A 19,016-nucleotide genomic window follows, 5' to 3' on the forward strand; every position below is an offset into this window, starting at 1 on the left:
TCCCTGGTAAGATATCTCGCTATAATTAAGCCTTAAAAAAAAATATAACCTTAAAATTATAAACAGTCATCAGGTCTGTTCAGTTGAATTTGATTAAGAAGCAATACAACTTTTTTATGCTACCTTTTCAATTATAGATTAAAATAAAACCAATTTAAAACTGTTATATTTATAGTAAGCACTTTTATTAAGGATGCGCGGTGGCTTAGTGGTAAGGCGCTAGGCTTCGTACCGGGGACCATATCCTGGAATAACAAGACGTCAGTCGTTCGTCGAACTATGAATACAAAAGTATTTGGTAACGGCAACACTTTTGACACCCGCTCGTATTTATGTGATTTGGGACTTAGGTTTCCTGTGTAATTATCTTTACTTAAAGAGAAGTATAAAGTTGTTTGAATATTATCCAAAAATAATTTTAAAATGCCCCCAAAAAATCCATGCAATTTTTTTTTTACACAAGTATGATTTTTTTTTTGGCTTTGTCAAAAGTATATCTACACTATAAAGTAAAAGTAAGGCGTATGTATGTATGTATCTATGTCTATGTATGTATGTATGTGCCGAAATCAACACCGTTTGACCAATCTTGATACAACTTGGCGGAAATGTTCCTTGGTTACTTACTTAGACCGCAGTATATGTATTGTAGCCCTAAAACTAACTTAAGACCCTCAAAAAAAGTTGCCCAACTCTATGAAAGCATTGTAACTTTTTCGATCTAAACTATGTTTACAATGATGACATGAGAAAAGATCGAAAGGATTTAGATATATATATATATATATATTTATAAGAACTACAGTTTGCAAATATAGTTTTTTCACTTTGACACATGAAAATACAAAACATAGTCTATTGATTTCATTATTTAATAAAATTAACCTTCAAATTTGTGTTTCAAAAACATTTTTACATAAATTCGGTCTTTAAATCTGCGAATTTTTTTTCCTGACGTACAATATTTCATTAGACATTACCCGAAAGGTTACATATCTGTCTCCTAAGTCTAAAACTCTAATTCAACTCTAAAATAATAGAACGTCTCTTCGAAAAGTTTTATACAGTAACACATAAACATACTAATTATACACCATTCATTTCATATTTTAATCAAATTAACATTCAAACTTCTTTTTCTAAAGCTTTTTTACATAAATGCAACTCTATTCTTAATAATGCGTGTCTCTAAATTTAGATCTATACACAAGCCAATGTTTTTATAAAAAAAAAAAAGAATTCAGGTAATTTTTAGCTCCATTCATATTTTTTTATTCATGAATTCATGCATTCGCTTTATTTATAATATTATTATTTTCTTTAATTGTTTCTAATGCACTATATCAGTGATTACGTCAGCAATACGCAAGTTAAGACTCTCGGGCTGCGGGTAATATCTGTCTAGTATATATATATATATATATGTATATATATATATACTTTGTTATCTTTTGCGCACACCTCATATAAGATCGTGGGAATCTAATCTATCTCATGTTCGAATCTGATGCAATATTATTTCATCGAATAGACAACACATTATTATAAATATTTTAAAGAGTATGTTAGAATGTAAACATATATACATCACTTAAGTTAACTAATATATTTATTTCAAAGCTAACGTCAGAACTTTTAGCGCCACAATGACCCGCGCCCAAACAGTCGCGTCACTACAATCATTTGCCTTATGTCAAGGTCTCACCCAATGCATTTAAAATTAGATTAATCTTTTTACAAGGAATGAAAACTGCGTAGTCACAACCTGTGGGAAGCTTAGAACAATAGCTTGTTGCCGCGTCTATAACAATTTATCCAGATTGCTATACCGAAGTCAGAAAAATACCATGCGGATTTAAAAATCAAAACCTACTGTAAAAATCAAAATGTCATAAATGTTTATCTTTTAGTAACAAGTAACAGTAGAAATGGACAAATATGTCAATAAAGATTTGTTAGTATATCAAGTAATTATCATCAATGTATTTTTAATCTACTTTATTTACATACTATATGATAATGTTAAAAATATGTTTTGCCTCTTTCATTTCTAGCAAGCATGTAAAGCCTGGGGTGATAATTTTGCTATACTTGATTCAGATGATTTGGCTTAAAAGGTTATTCGCAATTGGTACATGTAAAGCTTTCAGTTGTGAAATGAAAAGTTAAATGTCTATTATAAAAGGATTTTATGTCAAAATGGAGTGTTTTGAAATTCAGAATACAGCCTAAATAATTTTTGTTTGTGATTATAAATCAACTACTGCACACATACAAAACTTTGCTAGCTTTGTATAAAAATAGGTTAATAATCAATTTATGTATCATTTCTTTTTTTAAAAATGGACACAAGATTTGCATATAGTAGATTACTACAAAGCTTAGAACGTTTGATTTTAATTTTTTTTTTTTTTTATTTTTTTAAAATTCAAAATGTTATGTATGTCTGTAGTAAATTCACAACATGATTGTAGGTCTATCATTGATTTGAAGACATAAAATTAGTTGCAAAAAATATCAACACTTATACTTAATACTAAACAAATGTGTACAACTTCACAACATAGTATGTTCTGGTTACTTACTTACAATGTAATCAAAACCACATATAATTATTTACTCATTAAAAGCCACCTACAAAATTAGATTTAATAACTACAATTATTAATTGTATAGAACTACATCTGTTCTGGTGTATACTTTTGCTTATATTAAAATTAGTTGCATATTCTTAAAAACTTGTTTTGGGACTGCATTTTCTAATATAATTATAAATAAGGCTTGTCATTGAGCTTGAGCCCTACAGAACTGATGTGTGAATAAAAGAAAAAATTGATGTAATTTTTTTTTTATTAAAGTGGATATATTTTCCTGTTACTTGGAGACGATGTTGAAGTGACTTTCATCTCTAAAAAGATTCTCCTCCCCTGAGTCTGCCCTGACAGAAAATGGTGGAATGTTTCTTAATATTGTAATTGCTGAGTCTTTCTCCGTCTTGCAGTTTCCTCCCTTCGGCTGTGTGAAGATACTGCTGACTGGCTTCCACGTTTGTCTTCTCCTGAACTTTCTTCCTGAAGCTTGTGACTTCTTCATGCTCTTCAACTTGTACGGTCACAGTTTTACCTTCCAGAGTTTTCACGAACACTTCAAAATGCCTGAAAATAATTTTAAATAATGCATGAAAAAGAATAAATATAGCTGGAATAGACCAAATGAAAGTAGATGACTGAATGAGTGCGTTGTTAACAGTTATAGCTTAGACTCATTGTGTTTTGAGAAAAGAACGGATCTATGACAGAGCTAGAAAGTAAACCTTTTTAAACTTCGATTTTAACACGTATTTAGATATCGAAACCATACAATAATTAGATATTTTAAAATGATGGATTACATAATGACCCTTATGTAATAAAGTTCCACTTTCAGACCTTGCTATCTATAGGGCTTATGTTGTTTCTGTGTAAACGAGGATGTCATATAGCTAGCACAACGACCAACCGTCTTTACTTTTTACCAACTAATGCCATTATAGCAGGATTGACTGCATGAGAGCTTTTTTTTTTAATTTAATTTTTTTTTTGTACTAAATATGTCGGAAACAGTTAAAAAGTTAGTTTGAACCAGTTATTTAAAGGAAGGATGAATAGAATAGTTAATAAACGATACATTTAAAATTAAATTATTTTGTTGGAGATAAACATATTATTATAACTTTTCATTTCATGTGTACTATATTACATAGAGGAAAGTAGCTGGCATAAGATGGCTTCTGAAAGAGACAACAGAGCTTTCACGAATGCCTCAGAACACAACATTCGTGAGCCAGAGGAACAACCTTGTAGATTGCAGGCTCTGAAGACGTAAGGAAGAATTAAACACAACACCGGCCTACAACTTCTAAAAGCTCGCCACTGGGTTGGCTTAGCCCTTTGAAACAATGCAATCCTTGATCTTCGGAATCGAATATATTTCTATTGACATTATATGTATTGGTAATAGTATAAATAAAAGACAATGTAGATAGATTATGCAAGTATGTAATAAAAGATGTGAAACAAAACTTAAGCTTACTGTTCAACCCATTCTTGGGTTTTCGTCTGCGAGTCTTTTCTCTCCATAGGCAAGGGCTCACCAAGTTTCATACCATTTCCACTTCCTGATCCACTTCCTATTCCACTATCTTGACTAATCACAGATCTGTTTGACGCTGCTTTTCCCATTACTACGCTTGATGCTGGGGAACCAGATCCTCTTCCTATTCCACTATCTTGACTCAGAACAGATCTGTTTGACGCTGCTTTGTCCATTACTACGCTTGATGCTGGGGAACCGTATCCACTTCCGATTCCACTATCTTGACTCAGCACAGACCTGCTTGACGCTGCCTTGCCCATTACTACGCTTGATGCTGGGGAGCTTGATCCACTTCCTATTCCACTTTCTGGACTCAACACAGACCTGTTGGATGCTGCTGCATCGTTCAGTAAGGTAAAGTGACCCTCAGGACCACGTACTTCTGAATTGTCCATCATTACACTTGAAGGTGGTGAACCTTTGTATATATATATATATATAAATGCATTTATTTAGAATCACTAAATATGACAATATGACAAAACACTTTATTTATTCTTCACACTGAGACATTATACTTGTTTAATATAATGAGCAATTATCCTTAAACATGTAGGTAAATATGTTAAACTAATCCGAGGACACCAGATATTTCGTACTTACCTTACCACTTTTGTAGAATTTTTCATAAAATCCAGAGGTTAAAAGGAAATGAAGTCAAACTATTAATAATTTGAAGTTCCCCTTTTAGACATAGAACAGTTTTCATAATTTTCTCTATTCTTTAGCTCACAATTAAGGAGGGTATCATGTGGCCAGCACAACGACTAACAGTCTTTACTATCGCCCGCAATAAAACAAACCCAGTATTTACCTTGATTGGAACCGAGATCCCTTCGAAAGCCAGACGCTTTACCACATTACCACTAGGCCAAAGCATAGTGTAAATTCATGGATTTATTTCCCTTTATTAGTGAGTGAGTCGTTTAGGAGATGTTTCATGCATTGAATAAAATTAATAAAATACAAGCTTTTTTCTGGTGTAGCCAATCTATAGAATACACCATTGATCTTTCAATATGCGTTCTTAATTTTTTTTTATAATTTGTCCTTATTTTATACAAAATGATTTCTAATCCTTTTCTTATTCTTATTTTGTATCGATTTCTGTTAAATCATTACAATATAGCAGGACATTTTTTTCCTTTTTTTTTTCATTGATTTTATTAATTGGAACTTTAAATCAGATCTTAGATATCATTATTTAAACAAAAAGCCCCTTTCAGACCTTGCGATCTATAGGGCTAATAATGTAAAGGTCCTCTGTTTCCGAGTGTGTCATCTGGCCAGTACAAGGACCAAACGGCTTTACCTCCCCTAGCTATAAGCAATGTCCATTAGAGCTGGTTGGACTAAGAAGCAAAAGATCCCGAAATTTAAAATACCAGTCTTCACCAGGATTTGGAAGCTAAGCACTTTATCACTCTGTTTATATTTACAGTTATTCGATGAACTTGTAAAATCAGTTTAACCATCGATTTTTGTTTGATAAGGAGGTAAATCAGAGATGAATAATTTTATTATGGGAAAAATATAAAATAACGAGCATATTAAAATACATACCTACGGATACATTTGTATACATACGGATACATTTGTATACATACGGAGACAAGTTTTACTCGAAGGATTGCACATGAAGAGAAATGAATACTATTTATAGAGTCTACGTGAACAACGAATACAGACCTATAATAGTGGAGTCGGAGCTGACACTGCTTAAGCTTTCAGTTTCTGTCATGTCACTGACACCACTGTCAATGTCCATGTCATCACATTCACTGGTCATCTTGGACTATGTAGTTTAGAATTCCTAAAATACACACAAAAGATGTGAATAAATAAAATAATATGCCTGATAGATAGATAGATAGATAGATAGATAGATAGATAGATAGATAGATAGATAGATGTTTAGATAGATATATGTTTAGATAGATAGATATATGTTTAGATAGATAGAAAGATAGATAGATAGATAGATAGATAGATAGATAGATAGATAGATAGATAGATAGATAGATAGATAGATAGATAGATAGATAGATACATAGATAGATAGATAGACAGATAGATAGATAGATCTAGATAGATAGATAGATAGATAGATAGATAGATAGATAGATAGATAGAGAGATAGATAGATAGATAGATAGAGAGATAGATAGATAGATAGATAGATAGACAGATAGATAGATAGATAGATAGATAGATAGATAGATATGTAGTGCTGTTAATTATACATTTTATTTGTTCTGCCACGTGGATAGACAAAAAATATATTTAAGAAATTATATATTTTATAGGGATACTTTCTTATTTAAAAATTCTAGCAAAGTTAAACATTAGGTGTAAAAGGTGTTCATTACATAAGTTTTTAAAAAAAATCCCTTTCAGACCTTCCGATCTATAGGGTAGATGATGTTTATGGTCATCTGTTTCTGTGGCTAACGGTTAATGAGCAGGGTGTCATGTGGCCAGCACAACGACCAACCGTCTTTACTTTTCCCAACTAATGTCAGGTACCCATATTAGTTGGGTAGACTCAGGGGCGCCCTAAAAATCCAGAAATTCAAAATCTCAGTCTTTTCCGAGATTCGAATCCAGTTTCTGGGGGCCGAGCGATTTACCACTCAGCCACCGTACCCCCTTTTTGTTAGTGATTGGAACGTTTACCCCTCCTTTCTCCCACCACCCATCCCCAAAGTGGTCCACACAAGTGATTGGACCGGACACCCTCTCCCCCACCACCCATCCCCCAAGTGGTCCACACAAGGGATTGGACCGGACACCCTCTCCCCCACCACCCATCCCCAAAGTGGTCCACACAAGTGATTGGACCGGACACCCTCTCCCCCACCACCCATCCCCCAAGTGGTCCACACAAGGGATTGGACCGGACACCCTCTCCCCCACCACCCATCCCCCAAGTGGTCCACACAAGTGATTGAACCTCAGCGCATTGAGCATTACAAAGCAGGAAATTACGTTAAATAACACAATGAGTACACATATTTACAAGAGCACAGATGCCTTGTTGTTATTCTAGGTCTATTACAAATTAGACGATGGATTCAAAATAATTGATACTACTATACTTATTATTATCTTTGATTTTTTTTTTTACTTGTTTTAATCGTTCGTCATCCTTTGAAAAATAATGTATTCTTATATAACAGGACAGTGTACTAGACTACAATATTATAATCATGTAAATCATTCTACAATCATTTAACAAAACTAACTTCATAATAATAAAGAACGATATTTCTACTACTAGTTTATCTTAACAAACAACGATGTCATCTGTTCAAAACTAAAGGTTTATGGTTGAATCATTATAAGGCTAAGTGTCTATACTTTTATACACAAAACATGTTTAATTGCTATCTTTAAATCTATAAATAAATGTGTTATCATCTCATATGTCATATATATTACACTTACACAAATATTATATGCTAAATAACTACAAACAACAATTCTAATGCATTAGAATGAAATAATTTTTACCTGCTCAGGTGTGAGAATCAAATGCGTTTCTTGATAAATGAAAGTGTTTATAAAGTTATAATGGAACATCCAGGTTGAAACTGAAATTTTAAGGTAATTTGTATTTCGTACCCCGAACGTGACGATAAGAGCTATAAATAGGCACAACGTAACATTAAAATCGGAAAGATCCTTGGAATACCCGCACTTACTTTTAGTTTTTTTGCTATTTGTAGAGATATTACTAATGATATAATGGGAAGAATGTACAGTTATTTGGCCTATATTTTTGAATACTATTGTGTAATACATTTACAGTCATTTTTTTTCGTTCTATAAAATAAAATAAAATTATATAAAAATCATATATGATAAAACTTGATTTTAATATTATAGTCTAACTAAACACAAGTTGACAAAATATTTAAAAGGCCACTTTCTGAAACTTAATTGAAAATAGAATTCGTAATATGATAATCCAACGAATTTGTTTTTCTTACGAGTTATATATAAATATATATAGATAGTCTTATACAGGGCTTTTTTTTTAGTTGTAAAAAAAGTAGGTGAGGTACACAATGATGGATTGCCCAACTTTTAACTACTAATAAGTTAATAATAAACGTTAAAATACAAGAAAAGTAATAATGTTTTACCCACTCTGAAAATGTTGCCGGTACGCCGTACCGGTGCGTACCGTCACCGTCATGAGTTATGCCAAGGGAGGTTTTGACACACTCTTCAATAAAATCTAAATCAAAACTACAATCGCCGTCTTTGTTCTGGCCACATAGCATCCTGCTCATTAACCGTTGGCCAAAGAAACAGATGACCTCATCATCATCTGCCTTATAGCTCGCAAGGTCTAAAAAGGGAATTTTTTAGTCATGTGGTTCATTGGTTGGGGTTTGAGGTTAGCCCCTGCCAATAAGAAACTAAAGCAAATCTACAGACACTTTTTGAAAAAGGAAAGATGCTGGACCCCCCCCCCCCCTTTCTCCGAAAGAGATCATTTTGATTTCTAAATACCTAAAGGGTTACAGTGATGTGGAAAATAGAACTATATTTATCTAAGTCCACATCATCATGCCCTTTAGACCATTTCTCTCTCTTTCTCTCTCTCTCTGTTTCTCTCTATAAATAAATAAATATATCTAAAGAGAAAAAGGAAATCACAACAGCCATAAAGTAGACAACTCCAGAAACTAATGGATGGATAGCCAACAATTTACCAATGGTTAAATAGTCTGGTGTTTACCAATGGATTAACAGACTGGTGTTTACCAATGGATGGATAGCCTAGTGTTTACCAATAGATTGATATACTGATGTTTACCAATAGATTAATAGATGGTGTTTACAAATGGATTGATAGACGGGTGTTTACCAATGCAATGATAGCCTGGTGTTTACCAATTTAATGATAGCCTTATCTTTAACAATGGATTGATAGACTGGTGTTTACCAATGGATTTATAGACTGATGTCTACCAATGGTTTGATAGACTTTTGTTTACCAATAAATTGATAGACTGGTTTTTACAAATGGTTTGATAGACTGGTGTTTGCCAATGGAAAAATAGACTGGTGTCTACCAATGGATTAATAGACTGGTGTTTACCAATGGATTAATAGACTGGTATTTACCAATAGATTAATAGAATGGTTATAACAATGGATTAATAGACAAGGTGAAACAGTAGTAGTAATAATAATTTTATTTCTAAAGCGCTATTAACAAACAAAATGTAGGCTCAAGGCGCTGTAATAACATTACAAACACAAACACGAGAGCTGAAATAACAAACTAATACAAAATAGTTTTAAACAGGTAGGTCTCAATGTTCTTCTTGAAAGTAGTGTAGCATGTTATCTGTCTAAGATCATTGGTGAGTGAGTTACAAACCTTTGGGAAATGCCCACAGACCATAGCTTTTGAGGGAGAAACGTGACACCACAAGAAGTGATGTGTCCATTGAGCTCAGGGTTCTGTTAGGGACATATGGAGTAAGTTCGCTGAGGTACAAAAAGGCATCTCATTGTTATATATACACTGATGACAAGTGTGGCCACTTTGTAATCGATTCTCGCTTTCACGGGAAGCCAATGGAGCGTTTGCAAAAGCGTGGTAGCATAATCACGTCTTGTTTTTCTAAGGACTATTCGTGCGGCGTTGTTCTGTATACGTTGCAGCTTGGCTATTTTGTCATCGGGTATACCTGCCAGCATGGCGTTGCAGTAGTCAAGGCAGGAGAGTATGAATGCCACAGCTAGCGTTTTTGTTGACTCCGTTGTTAAATATGGTCGGATCTGGTCTCTAATCTGCGCAGCTGCAGATAAAGACCCTTGCTGACTTATGTGCGGGTCGAAAGATAGTGTTGAGTCGAAATAAACTCCAAGATTCCGCAATACATGGAACATAAGGAACCTGGCAGTTGTTGATAAAAAGAGAATCTGTGCTTTCGACTTTTGAGACGTTGTTCCGAGTGCCAATCTTAATTATTTCTGTCTTGTCTTCGTTCATCTTGAGCTTATTCTCAACCATCCAATCGCTCACCCTTGCAACTATACCACTGATTTTCTCTGCCAGATGCGACACCTCTGAGGGTAATGAGGAATCGTATAACTGTGAGTCATCGGCAAAGAAATGGTATAAGATGCCGGTTGGTCGTATGACACCGCTGAGTGGATATGTATATATAGTGAACAGAACTGTGCCTAGAACTGATCCCTGTGGTACTCCGTACTTCAAGAGTAAGCTTGTTGATTATGTCCCGTTGACAACGACACTTTGGGTGCGTTCAGTCAGATAGGATCCAAGCCAACTAAACCAAAAGTGGCACAGAATCTGGCCATCATAATTTCGTAGTGTAACTTATCAAAGACTGCGGACAGTAGATTTGAGCACTGCAATAGATACGTACCACTTGTTCACATGGCTTAGGAAACTGTGAGAGTTGAAAGTTCAAATTCTTGTTACTGAAAAGGAATTGGCTAAAAATATGGAAAATGTTGCAATCTTTCCAGCCAAACGTTACAGGAAAGGACCTTATGATAAATCCGTGGAAAGCATATATTCTGTCATCATAGCATTCGACTATATCTGCTAAACTGACTCAGAGCCATTTTCGGCCGGTTGTTATTCATAATCAACTACGCTGTATGTGTAATGATATATGAAGCGTGTTCTTATTCTTATATATATATAAGAGTATACGATTTTATTGCTGTTGATTATTATTGTAAATGTTTTCGTAGCAACAGATTATTATTTTATGTTTTAAATATAAATGGATTAATTTATTTTATTAATTATTTTAAAAAATATTAAATACAATTGATATTAAGTTGTCAGCCTCCCCCGAGTCTCCACTGACAGTAAATGGTAAAATGTTTCTTAATATTGTATTTGCTGAGTAGTTCCCCGTCTTGCAGTTTCTTCCCTTCTGCTGAAATAAGATACTGCTGACTTGCTTCCACGTTTGTCTTCTCCTGAACTTTCTTCCTGAAGCTCGTGACTTCTTCATGCTCTCCAACTTGTACGGTCACAGTTTTACCATCCAGAGTTTTCACGAATACATCAAAAAGACTTTGCCTTTGAACGGAATAAAAAAAAATACATGAAAAACTTATCGTAGAAGAATTGATAGATGGGTGAAGATTAGCCAATGAATAGGTAATAATAACAATTAAAGATCTTAAAATCTATAGGACAGATAATGTAAAGTTCATCCATTTTAATGGACAAAGATTAAGGTGGGTGTCATGTGGCCAGAACAACAACCCAGTTTCTTTACTTTCTTTAACTTACTTAAGGTACCCATTAGAGTTAAGTGGACTCAGGCTGAGATCACTCATTATAGAAGGCCTTAAAACTGACCTGCAAAGTCGCATTTCTTGGTCTAAACTGCCACATATTGCGGCCCTAAAACCTACTTAAAGGATTGTTCTAGATTAATGGCGTCCTAAAAATTCTTAAATTTAAAATTCCATTCTTCACCGATATTTGAACAAGTTGGCGGTTAAGCACGTTTAAAATGAACGATAAATAACTCCTCAGATACTCAAATACTAAATACAAATTTTACCACTGGGGTTTTTATTGCACTTAAATTTTTCTAGAGACTCTAACTGTCCAAAATTATAAAAAAAAAATAGTACAGCAATAACTTCTATTAGTTTTTAAACATTTTCTCCAGATAAGTAAAAAAAAGTTATATATTTGACACATTTTTTTTTAGGTTTACATCCCTGTTCTTTAAATTCGATCATTTTTGAGTCGTGTCGCACAAAATGAGCTCGTTACCTGCTTGTGTAACATGCGTTTAAGATGATATTCACGAGTTTGAACTATGCCTGTCGTCATCCCTTGACATCGATTCCTACCTCCCCCGCGGCTACCCCCCCCCCACCAAACCTGAGGTGCTGCGTTCAAAGATCGGTAAAGAGTGGGACTTTGACTTTTTGGGGCGCCCGTGATTCTAATTGATACCTGAGTTAAGTGTGGGAAAGTGAAGGCGATTGGTCGTTGTGCTGGCCCCGACATGCTGGTCGTTAACCGTTGGCTTGAAAAAAAAAATAGATGACCTGAACATCATCTGTCCTATAGGTTGCAAGTTCTAAAAGGGAAACTTTACAATAAACCTTATATTTTTAGGTTGTAATATGTTTTGAAGAAGATTCTTTTCTAAAATGAACTAAATCTAGTGAAGAAAAAAGTACATTTCCCATTTCAGACCTTGTTGTCTATAAGGCAGATGATTTAAACGTCATCTGTTTCTGCGACTCATGGTTTACGAGGGTGTTATGCGGCCAGCACAACCACCAACCGCCTTCACTTTTCCCCAACTAATGTCAGGTACCCATTAGAGCTGCGTGGACTTAGAGGCGCCCGAAGTTCCGGAAATTAAAAACTCCCAGTCTTCACCAGAATTCGAACCCTGGGCCCTCGTTTCGGAAGCCAAGCGCCTCCGAACTAAATATAGCTCAAAATAATTTATTGTTTAAACTGAGAAAAATTGTTGACACTATAACTTATAAAATTAAAATATTGAACACTATCGAGAAGGCTTTCCTTGCTGCCTTTAGGCGCTCAGTAAACACAACTCTGCTCAAGTCGGGTGTCGGACCTCGAGCCCCCTTCATAGGTAACCAAGACAAGCCAAGTTGAAGCGTACTTAGCCTTTCCACCGCCTTAATTGAGAATTACGACGAGTGAATTTATGATAACCGAGTACTTACGTATCTTGTTGGAGAGAGACACTACTACCACTTTCAATGATATCACTGTCCATGTCAATGTCATCATACTCGCTGGTCATGTTGAGTGCACTAGTTCAAGAAACCTGTTGGACACATGCACATTTGAAAAAAATATTATGTAATGATTGACTGTGTTGGACGAAATGCTTAAAATTATGTGCAAATGTTCTGCCATGGATATTAGAGTGGCTTAACACACAAAATACTTTTTTAAGAATGTTGTAAAACAGGTGAAGGAAGATTAACATAAAAGTTCATAGGTGTTGCATTAGGAGAAGAAAGAATAAAAAAACATGTCATCAACGTAAGATAAAAATCTCTCGTTCAGGGGTAGGAATGTGTAAGGTAGGTGGGGTAAAGGTCATCTGTTTCTTTAGCCGACGATTATCATGACCTTTATTACTAATAACATTACTATTGCAATGTATAAGGTGTAAATATGTTTAATTGAATTAGTTTAATTGCATTGTATCCCATTTCAGATACCTTGTGGTCAATATGAAAGATTAACGGTTAACGAGGGTGTCATGTGGCCAGCACAACAACCAACCGCCTTTTCCTCAACTAATGGCAGGTACCCATTTTAGCTGGGTGGACTCAGAAGATCCCGAAAATAAAAATCCCAGTCTTCACCAGGTTTCGAACTACCGACCCCAGTTCGAAAGCAAAGCGCTTTACCGTTCGGCCACCGCGCGTCCTATGCAACAAAAAGGTTATGAAAAAGATTGAGAATAAATATGAAAGAGGCTCAAATCAATTGGAAATGAAAAGTTCTTACCTGCTAAGGATTAGGATAAGTTTAATTATAATTATTAACTTCATTAACCAGAATTGAAATTATTTGATAACAGGTCTGCTATCTCGTACCAGGAATATAACGATAACAGATATAAATAGACATTGCATAACACAGGAATTAGACAGATAAAGAGATATGTCCCACGTACTTTTAGTTTTGTTGTAAATAACATGATTGTTACAACTTAACGCTTAGCAAGTATCACTATCTGAACCTTTATTTTAATTAAACAAAATCTAATAGTCTGTTAAGATTTTTTTTTCTCATCGTCGGAAAACTTCTATAAAAATTTGAAAGAAAAATTTAGCGGAACAATTTGCTTATTAGTTAAGAGAGATTAATTCAGGAGTTGGCTTACCAGTTTGTTATTCAAAAAGCTCGTGGAACACATAGTCAGGCCTCGCGGAACACGGATCACAGTTTGGGAAACACTGCTCTAGTCAAATGTAAATATTTATTTGTTAGGAATAAGACAAAGGACGACTTAAAAGAGTAGTCGCCCCAGAAGCACTATTACGATCAACTCAGGCGCCTTTTTGCGCTAGTGATATAGAGAAAAGCACCTTTTGCAGTTGGCTTCTGAAATAGACAGTTGCTCTCACGAAGGCCGCGAGAAACACATTTGAGGTCCATATTTTGTGTTTTGGAAATAAATCTTTCATGAAAAAGTTCTTCAAGAGATAGCAGCTGTGTTTGAGTGCCATACGATTCTGTTTTAAATTAGTTCATTTAGTCAAAGTCTTTGTTCCAGTGAGGAATTAACATACCAGCAGGTGATCGCAACGTTAACGGGACTGCTGATGTTTGGTTTATACAAAGTTAAATTATTATTTTGTCAATCACAGATTTTTATAGCTTCCTGAGATGTATTTAGCTATAACGTTTTTGATAGAGTTTATTTTATTATAGATTGTTGTTGATGATTGTCCATAGGTATTTTTATTCTTCCACTCGGTCTATGATTTGTTTGTTGACCTGAATTTCTGCATGAGGGTCTTCATGCTTCCCAAAATCTATCATCTGCAATTTTAGCTAAGGTAATAAAGGTCTCTAATGCATTCCATTTGGAAGATTAAAAATTTGAACCAAACTTACGCTTAAAGATTATGAGAAAAAAAAGGTTGGCTTAAATTGCAAAATACTATACCAAGTATGTGGCTGCCTGATCTTAATATACAAGCTTTAGACCGTTGACGAAAGAAATTTCTGATGACTAATTTAATAAAATGACCTCGCGAACATCATGGAGGATCCTTACATTCCTTATACAATTCTTATTACCCGTCAAAGTTCGGTACTGATGTAGACTTCCTAAAATGTGCTAAATTATTTTAAAATTTCTCAATGGAGACTTCAGAAGACTACTAATTTTCTTTAAAAAAATATTTATTGTTTTATATATAACATTATAAAAAAATAGTTACAATTTAAAAAGCAATTAAATTACAGAGTGTTGGAAAGACAAATGTAATTTTAAATGCAATAAAATATGAGATCATTTTACAACGTTACAAAAACTATCAAAATTTGAATAATGCATTATAGCAACATATATATATATTTATAAACTATGCCGTCTTATACAGTAATCAAACGCCCTATAATCATCATTATTTGACAGCATTACAAACTTACAATCAGGTTTTTAGGTACAAGGCAGCCAGGACATGTGGTATGTACTATAAATAGTCCGTTTTAATTGTCCCAAGTTCTAATTGTGCTGGCTTCTATTCCCTGATGTCCTACAAGAGGATTAGCCTAGCACAATATATATATATATATATATACACTCTTTCATTTAATAAAAGGATATGTGTATTTAAATAATATAATGTTTACGCAATGTTTACATTTTTAATAATTTAACATATTCAAGTGTACTGACATTTTCACAATTTATAAATAGTAAAATAGTATTATTAAAAAGTTACAATCGCATGTCTTTTGATATTTAGACTGGACATACAGATCTTTTAACGCTACACAAAGAAAAAAAAACATTAACAACTTCAAAAAAAGCTGAAACAAGTCGTTGTTTGGTGAAGTAGTAATCAGAAGTAAAGTTGTTGTTTTTTTTAACACTAACCTATGTAACATATAAATTTATGTTTTGATCTAGATATAGAAATTGAACATTGAAAATAGACCTTGATTTTAATGATATGACTGTATAGAATCTGGCCCTTGTTGTTTAGAGAGAAAGAGTAGTCCCTAAGGGACTGCAGGCACGACATGGCCTAAATTGTGCCGATGTGCCTAAAATCAAAATTAAATCAAATCAAATCAAAATAAGAGCACTCTCTTCTCATAAGTTTTATGTTGTATTTTTTAAATACATAATCTAGAAAGATCTAGGTAAACAATCGATTTATACGTCCAGGACACATCAACAGACGTACATTATTTCGATCTAAGATTTTCCAAACCTAATTTCAATTGAAACTAACAGGAAATGTCTTTATTTCCGATAATTGCGTGAATTTATAGTTCCGTGTTTAATAACACATTCTAATTAAATCAGTGAAGATGGTATTGCATTATTTCTAAACTTTGAAAACTGAAGATCATTACTTTTCTAAGATAGATAAGATCGATTTTCCTTGATTCGGGGCGACTCCCCTTACAGCTTCAAAATTAGTTACATAGATAACAATATATATATATATATAGGTCTGTGATTTGATCAATAGCGGATAATAATTCCGTTTTCCAGTCTAGATATAACATTTCAAGTGGTTATAATTAATTGTGTTTTTTAAAATAAAGTAGTTAATTGTAAAGAAACGAAAGAGGATATGGCAAACAAAAAATTCACCTAAAAATATTATTAAACATAAGAAAATATAATAAAACATATAATAAAACATATTCTTACTTTTTCAAAAAATTGGAAAAAAATGGAGATATATATTTATTTGAGTTTGTATCAGATCTATGCATGTATATAATAGTATTTATTTATAAGGGAAAAAACAATATGAGAAAGTGATAATTACCTAGTTTAAATTACAAAATCTATAACAAAGTTTTCTTTATAATTAATTAACATTCATGTTACGGAGTGTATGTGTGTGTGTACTACAGAACGCTAGAGTGTAAAAACTTGTTTTAGATTTGTAATTATTATTTTTTTATTATTACTAATATTTTTTTGTCAATATAGGATTTTTCATTTCATTTCATGTTCCACCAGACCACATTGTAATAAAAGCTATAGACAAGTTTGCATACTTAGAAGTTGTTTTAAGTTTTATAAATTACAAATATAATACTCCTACAGCTGTTGAGTTGTTAGCTCAATCAGGATTTTCCTTCATTGCTAATCGCCTTATTCTCTACACAAGGATCATCTCCCCTAAGCGTAGTACATTTTCTCTATAAAAATAATTAATTAATTAAGATTATACGATTAATTATTTGGTTGATTTTTTGTTTCATTGATTCCTGTATTGTATTCAAAATATGATGACTGGTCGCGTTGAAATTTACAAGAAAGAAAAAAACATACAATAAAGATATAAGCATACAAGAAAGATATAAACCTAAAAGAAAGATATAAACATACAAGAATGATGTACACATACAAGAATGATATAAACATACAAGAATGATGTACACATACAAGAATGATATAAACATACAAGAAAGATATAAACATACAAGAATGATATAAACATACAAGAATGATATAAACATACAAGAAAGATATAAACATACACGAATGATATAAACATACAAGAATGATATATACATACAAGAATGATATAAACATACAAGAAAGATATAAACATACAAGAAAGATATAAACATACAAGAAAGATATAAACATACAAGAAAGATATAAACATACAAGAATGATATAAACATACGAATGATATAAACATACAAGAATGATATAAACATATGAATGATATAAACATACTAGAATGAAATAAACATTTGATATAAACATACACAAAAAATATAAACATACAAGAAAGATATAAACATACAAGAATGATATAAACATACAAGAAAGATATAAACATACACGAATGATATAAACATACAAGAATGATATATACATACAAGAATGATATAAACATACAAGAAAGATATAAACATACAAGAAAGATATAAACATACAAGAATGATATAAACATACGAATGATATAAACATACAAGAATGATATAAACATATGAATGATATAAACATACTAGAATGAAATAAACATTTGATATAAACATACACAAAAAATATAAACATACAAGAAAGATATAAACATACAAGAATGATATAAACATACAAGAAAGATATAACATACAAGAAAGATATAAACATACAAGAATGATATAAACATACAAGAATGATATAAACATACAAGAATGATATAAACATACAAGAAAGATATAAACATACACGAATGATATAAACATACGAATGATATAAACATACAAGAATGATATAAACATACTAGAATGATATAAATATTTGATATAAACATACACAAAAAATATAAACATACAAGAAAGATATAAAATTACGAGTAAGATATAAATATACAAGAAAGATATAAACCTAAAAGAAAGATATAAACCTAAAAGAAAGATATAAACATAAAAGAAAGATATAAACATACAAAAATGATGTAAACATACAAGATTGATATAAACATACAACAATGATATAAACATATATGAAATATATAAATATACAAGAATGATATAAACATACAAGAAAGTTATAAACATACAAAAATGATGTAAACATACAAGATTGATGTAAACATACAAGATTGATATAAATATACAAGAAAGATATACACATACAAGAAAGAGTCTATTTATATAAGCGTTGTTAAAATACATTCTTTACACTGATAGAGAATCCTCATTTATAGAGTCATAATAGTCTTTATCACTTGGTGATGTCGTCAAAGTATCACATTTTGTGGAGCTAATAGTATGGTAGGCGTAGTTTGAACTGTTAACATCAAGGACATGATAATTTTCCCTATAATTAACATTCGCACTGTCCTCGTAATCTGTTACTTCAGGTGTACACATCTCACTTAACATGTATGCAAATGATTGAGGTGAAAAATCATCGATTTCTTCCTCTAGATTAAGAACTATGCTTTCATCGTCTGCTGTGGGCGTTTCATTTTTGGGTATTGGAGGTAGCGGTCTTCGGTGTATCCGTGGTTCTCCATCACAAGGTCTCTCTTTAACACATGGTTTCTTCAGATCTGGTAAAACTACATCGGAGATCTGGCTTCTTGACCTTGCGTTAATTGGTCTACAAGAAAAGTGCTCATCTCCACATTGTCTTATGTTTCTTACTTTCATC

At 32.8% G+C, this 19,016-nt stretch overlaps 2 protein-coding genes and 1 long non-coding RNA gene across 4 annotated transcripts in view; 1 reads left to right on the forward strand and 2 right to left on the reverse strand.

Annotated features, from left to right (window-relative positions):
* Positions 1–19,016, forward strand: part of LOC106069203 (phospholipase A and acyltransferase 4-like) — a 410,743-nt gene that overhangs the window by 266,229 nt on the left and 125,498 nt on the right. The gene's annotated exons all lie outside the window — the stretch shown is intronic.
* LOC106059219 (uncharacterized) lies at positions 907–7,797 on the reverse strand. The gene is made up of 4 exons (XM_056009452.1): positions 7,648–7,797; positions 5,824–5,947; positions 4,072–4,552; positions 907–3,155 (listed from the first exon to the last, which is right to left on the reverse strand). Exons 2-4 carry the CDS (start codon positions 5,921–5,923, stop codon positions 2,909–2,911), a joined length of 828 nt encoding a protein of 275 aa, XP_055865427.1. The 5' UTR covers positions 5,924–5,947; positions 7,648–7,797; the 3' UTR covers positions 907–2,908.
* On the reverse strand, positions 9,330–13,755 carry LOC129922686 (uncharacterized). 2 transcript variants are annotated; one of them, XR_008774585.1, is made up of 3 exons: positions 13,667–13,755; positions 12,868–12,971; positions 9,330–11,221 (listed from the first exon to the last, which is right to left on the reverse strand). It is a non-coding gene; the product is annotated as an uncharacterized LOC129922686 (long non-coding RNA). The 2 variants fall into 2 exon arrangements; XR_008774586.1 differs by lacking the exon at positions 13,667–13,755 and adding an exon at positions 13,375–13,585.

The sequence above is a fragment of the Biomphalaria glabrata genome, chromosome 14, assembly GCF_947242115.1.
Source record: "Biomphalaria glabrata chromosome 14, xgBioGlab47.1, whole genome shotgun sequence".
NCBI lineage: Eukaryota > Metazoa > Mollusca > Gastropoda > Planorbidae > Biomphalaria > Biomphalaria glabrata.

Excerpts from the sequence above, each read along its gene's own strand:
- LOC106059219 (XM_056009452.1), bottom strand. The coding sequence starts at position 5,923 with ATGACCAGTGAATGTGATGACATGGACATTGACAGTGGTGTCAGTGAC. Across the intron at positions 4,553-5,823 it reads CTCCGACTCCACTATTATAG|GTTCACCACCTTCAAGTGTA; the intron begins GTCTGTATTCGT and ends ATATATACAAAG. Across the intron at positions 3,156-4,071 it reads ACCCAAGAATGGGTTGAACA|GCATTTTGAAGTGTTCGTGA; the intron begins GTAAGCTTAAGT and ends AATTATTTTCAG.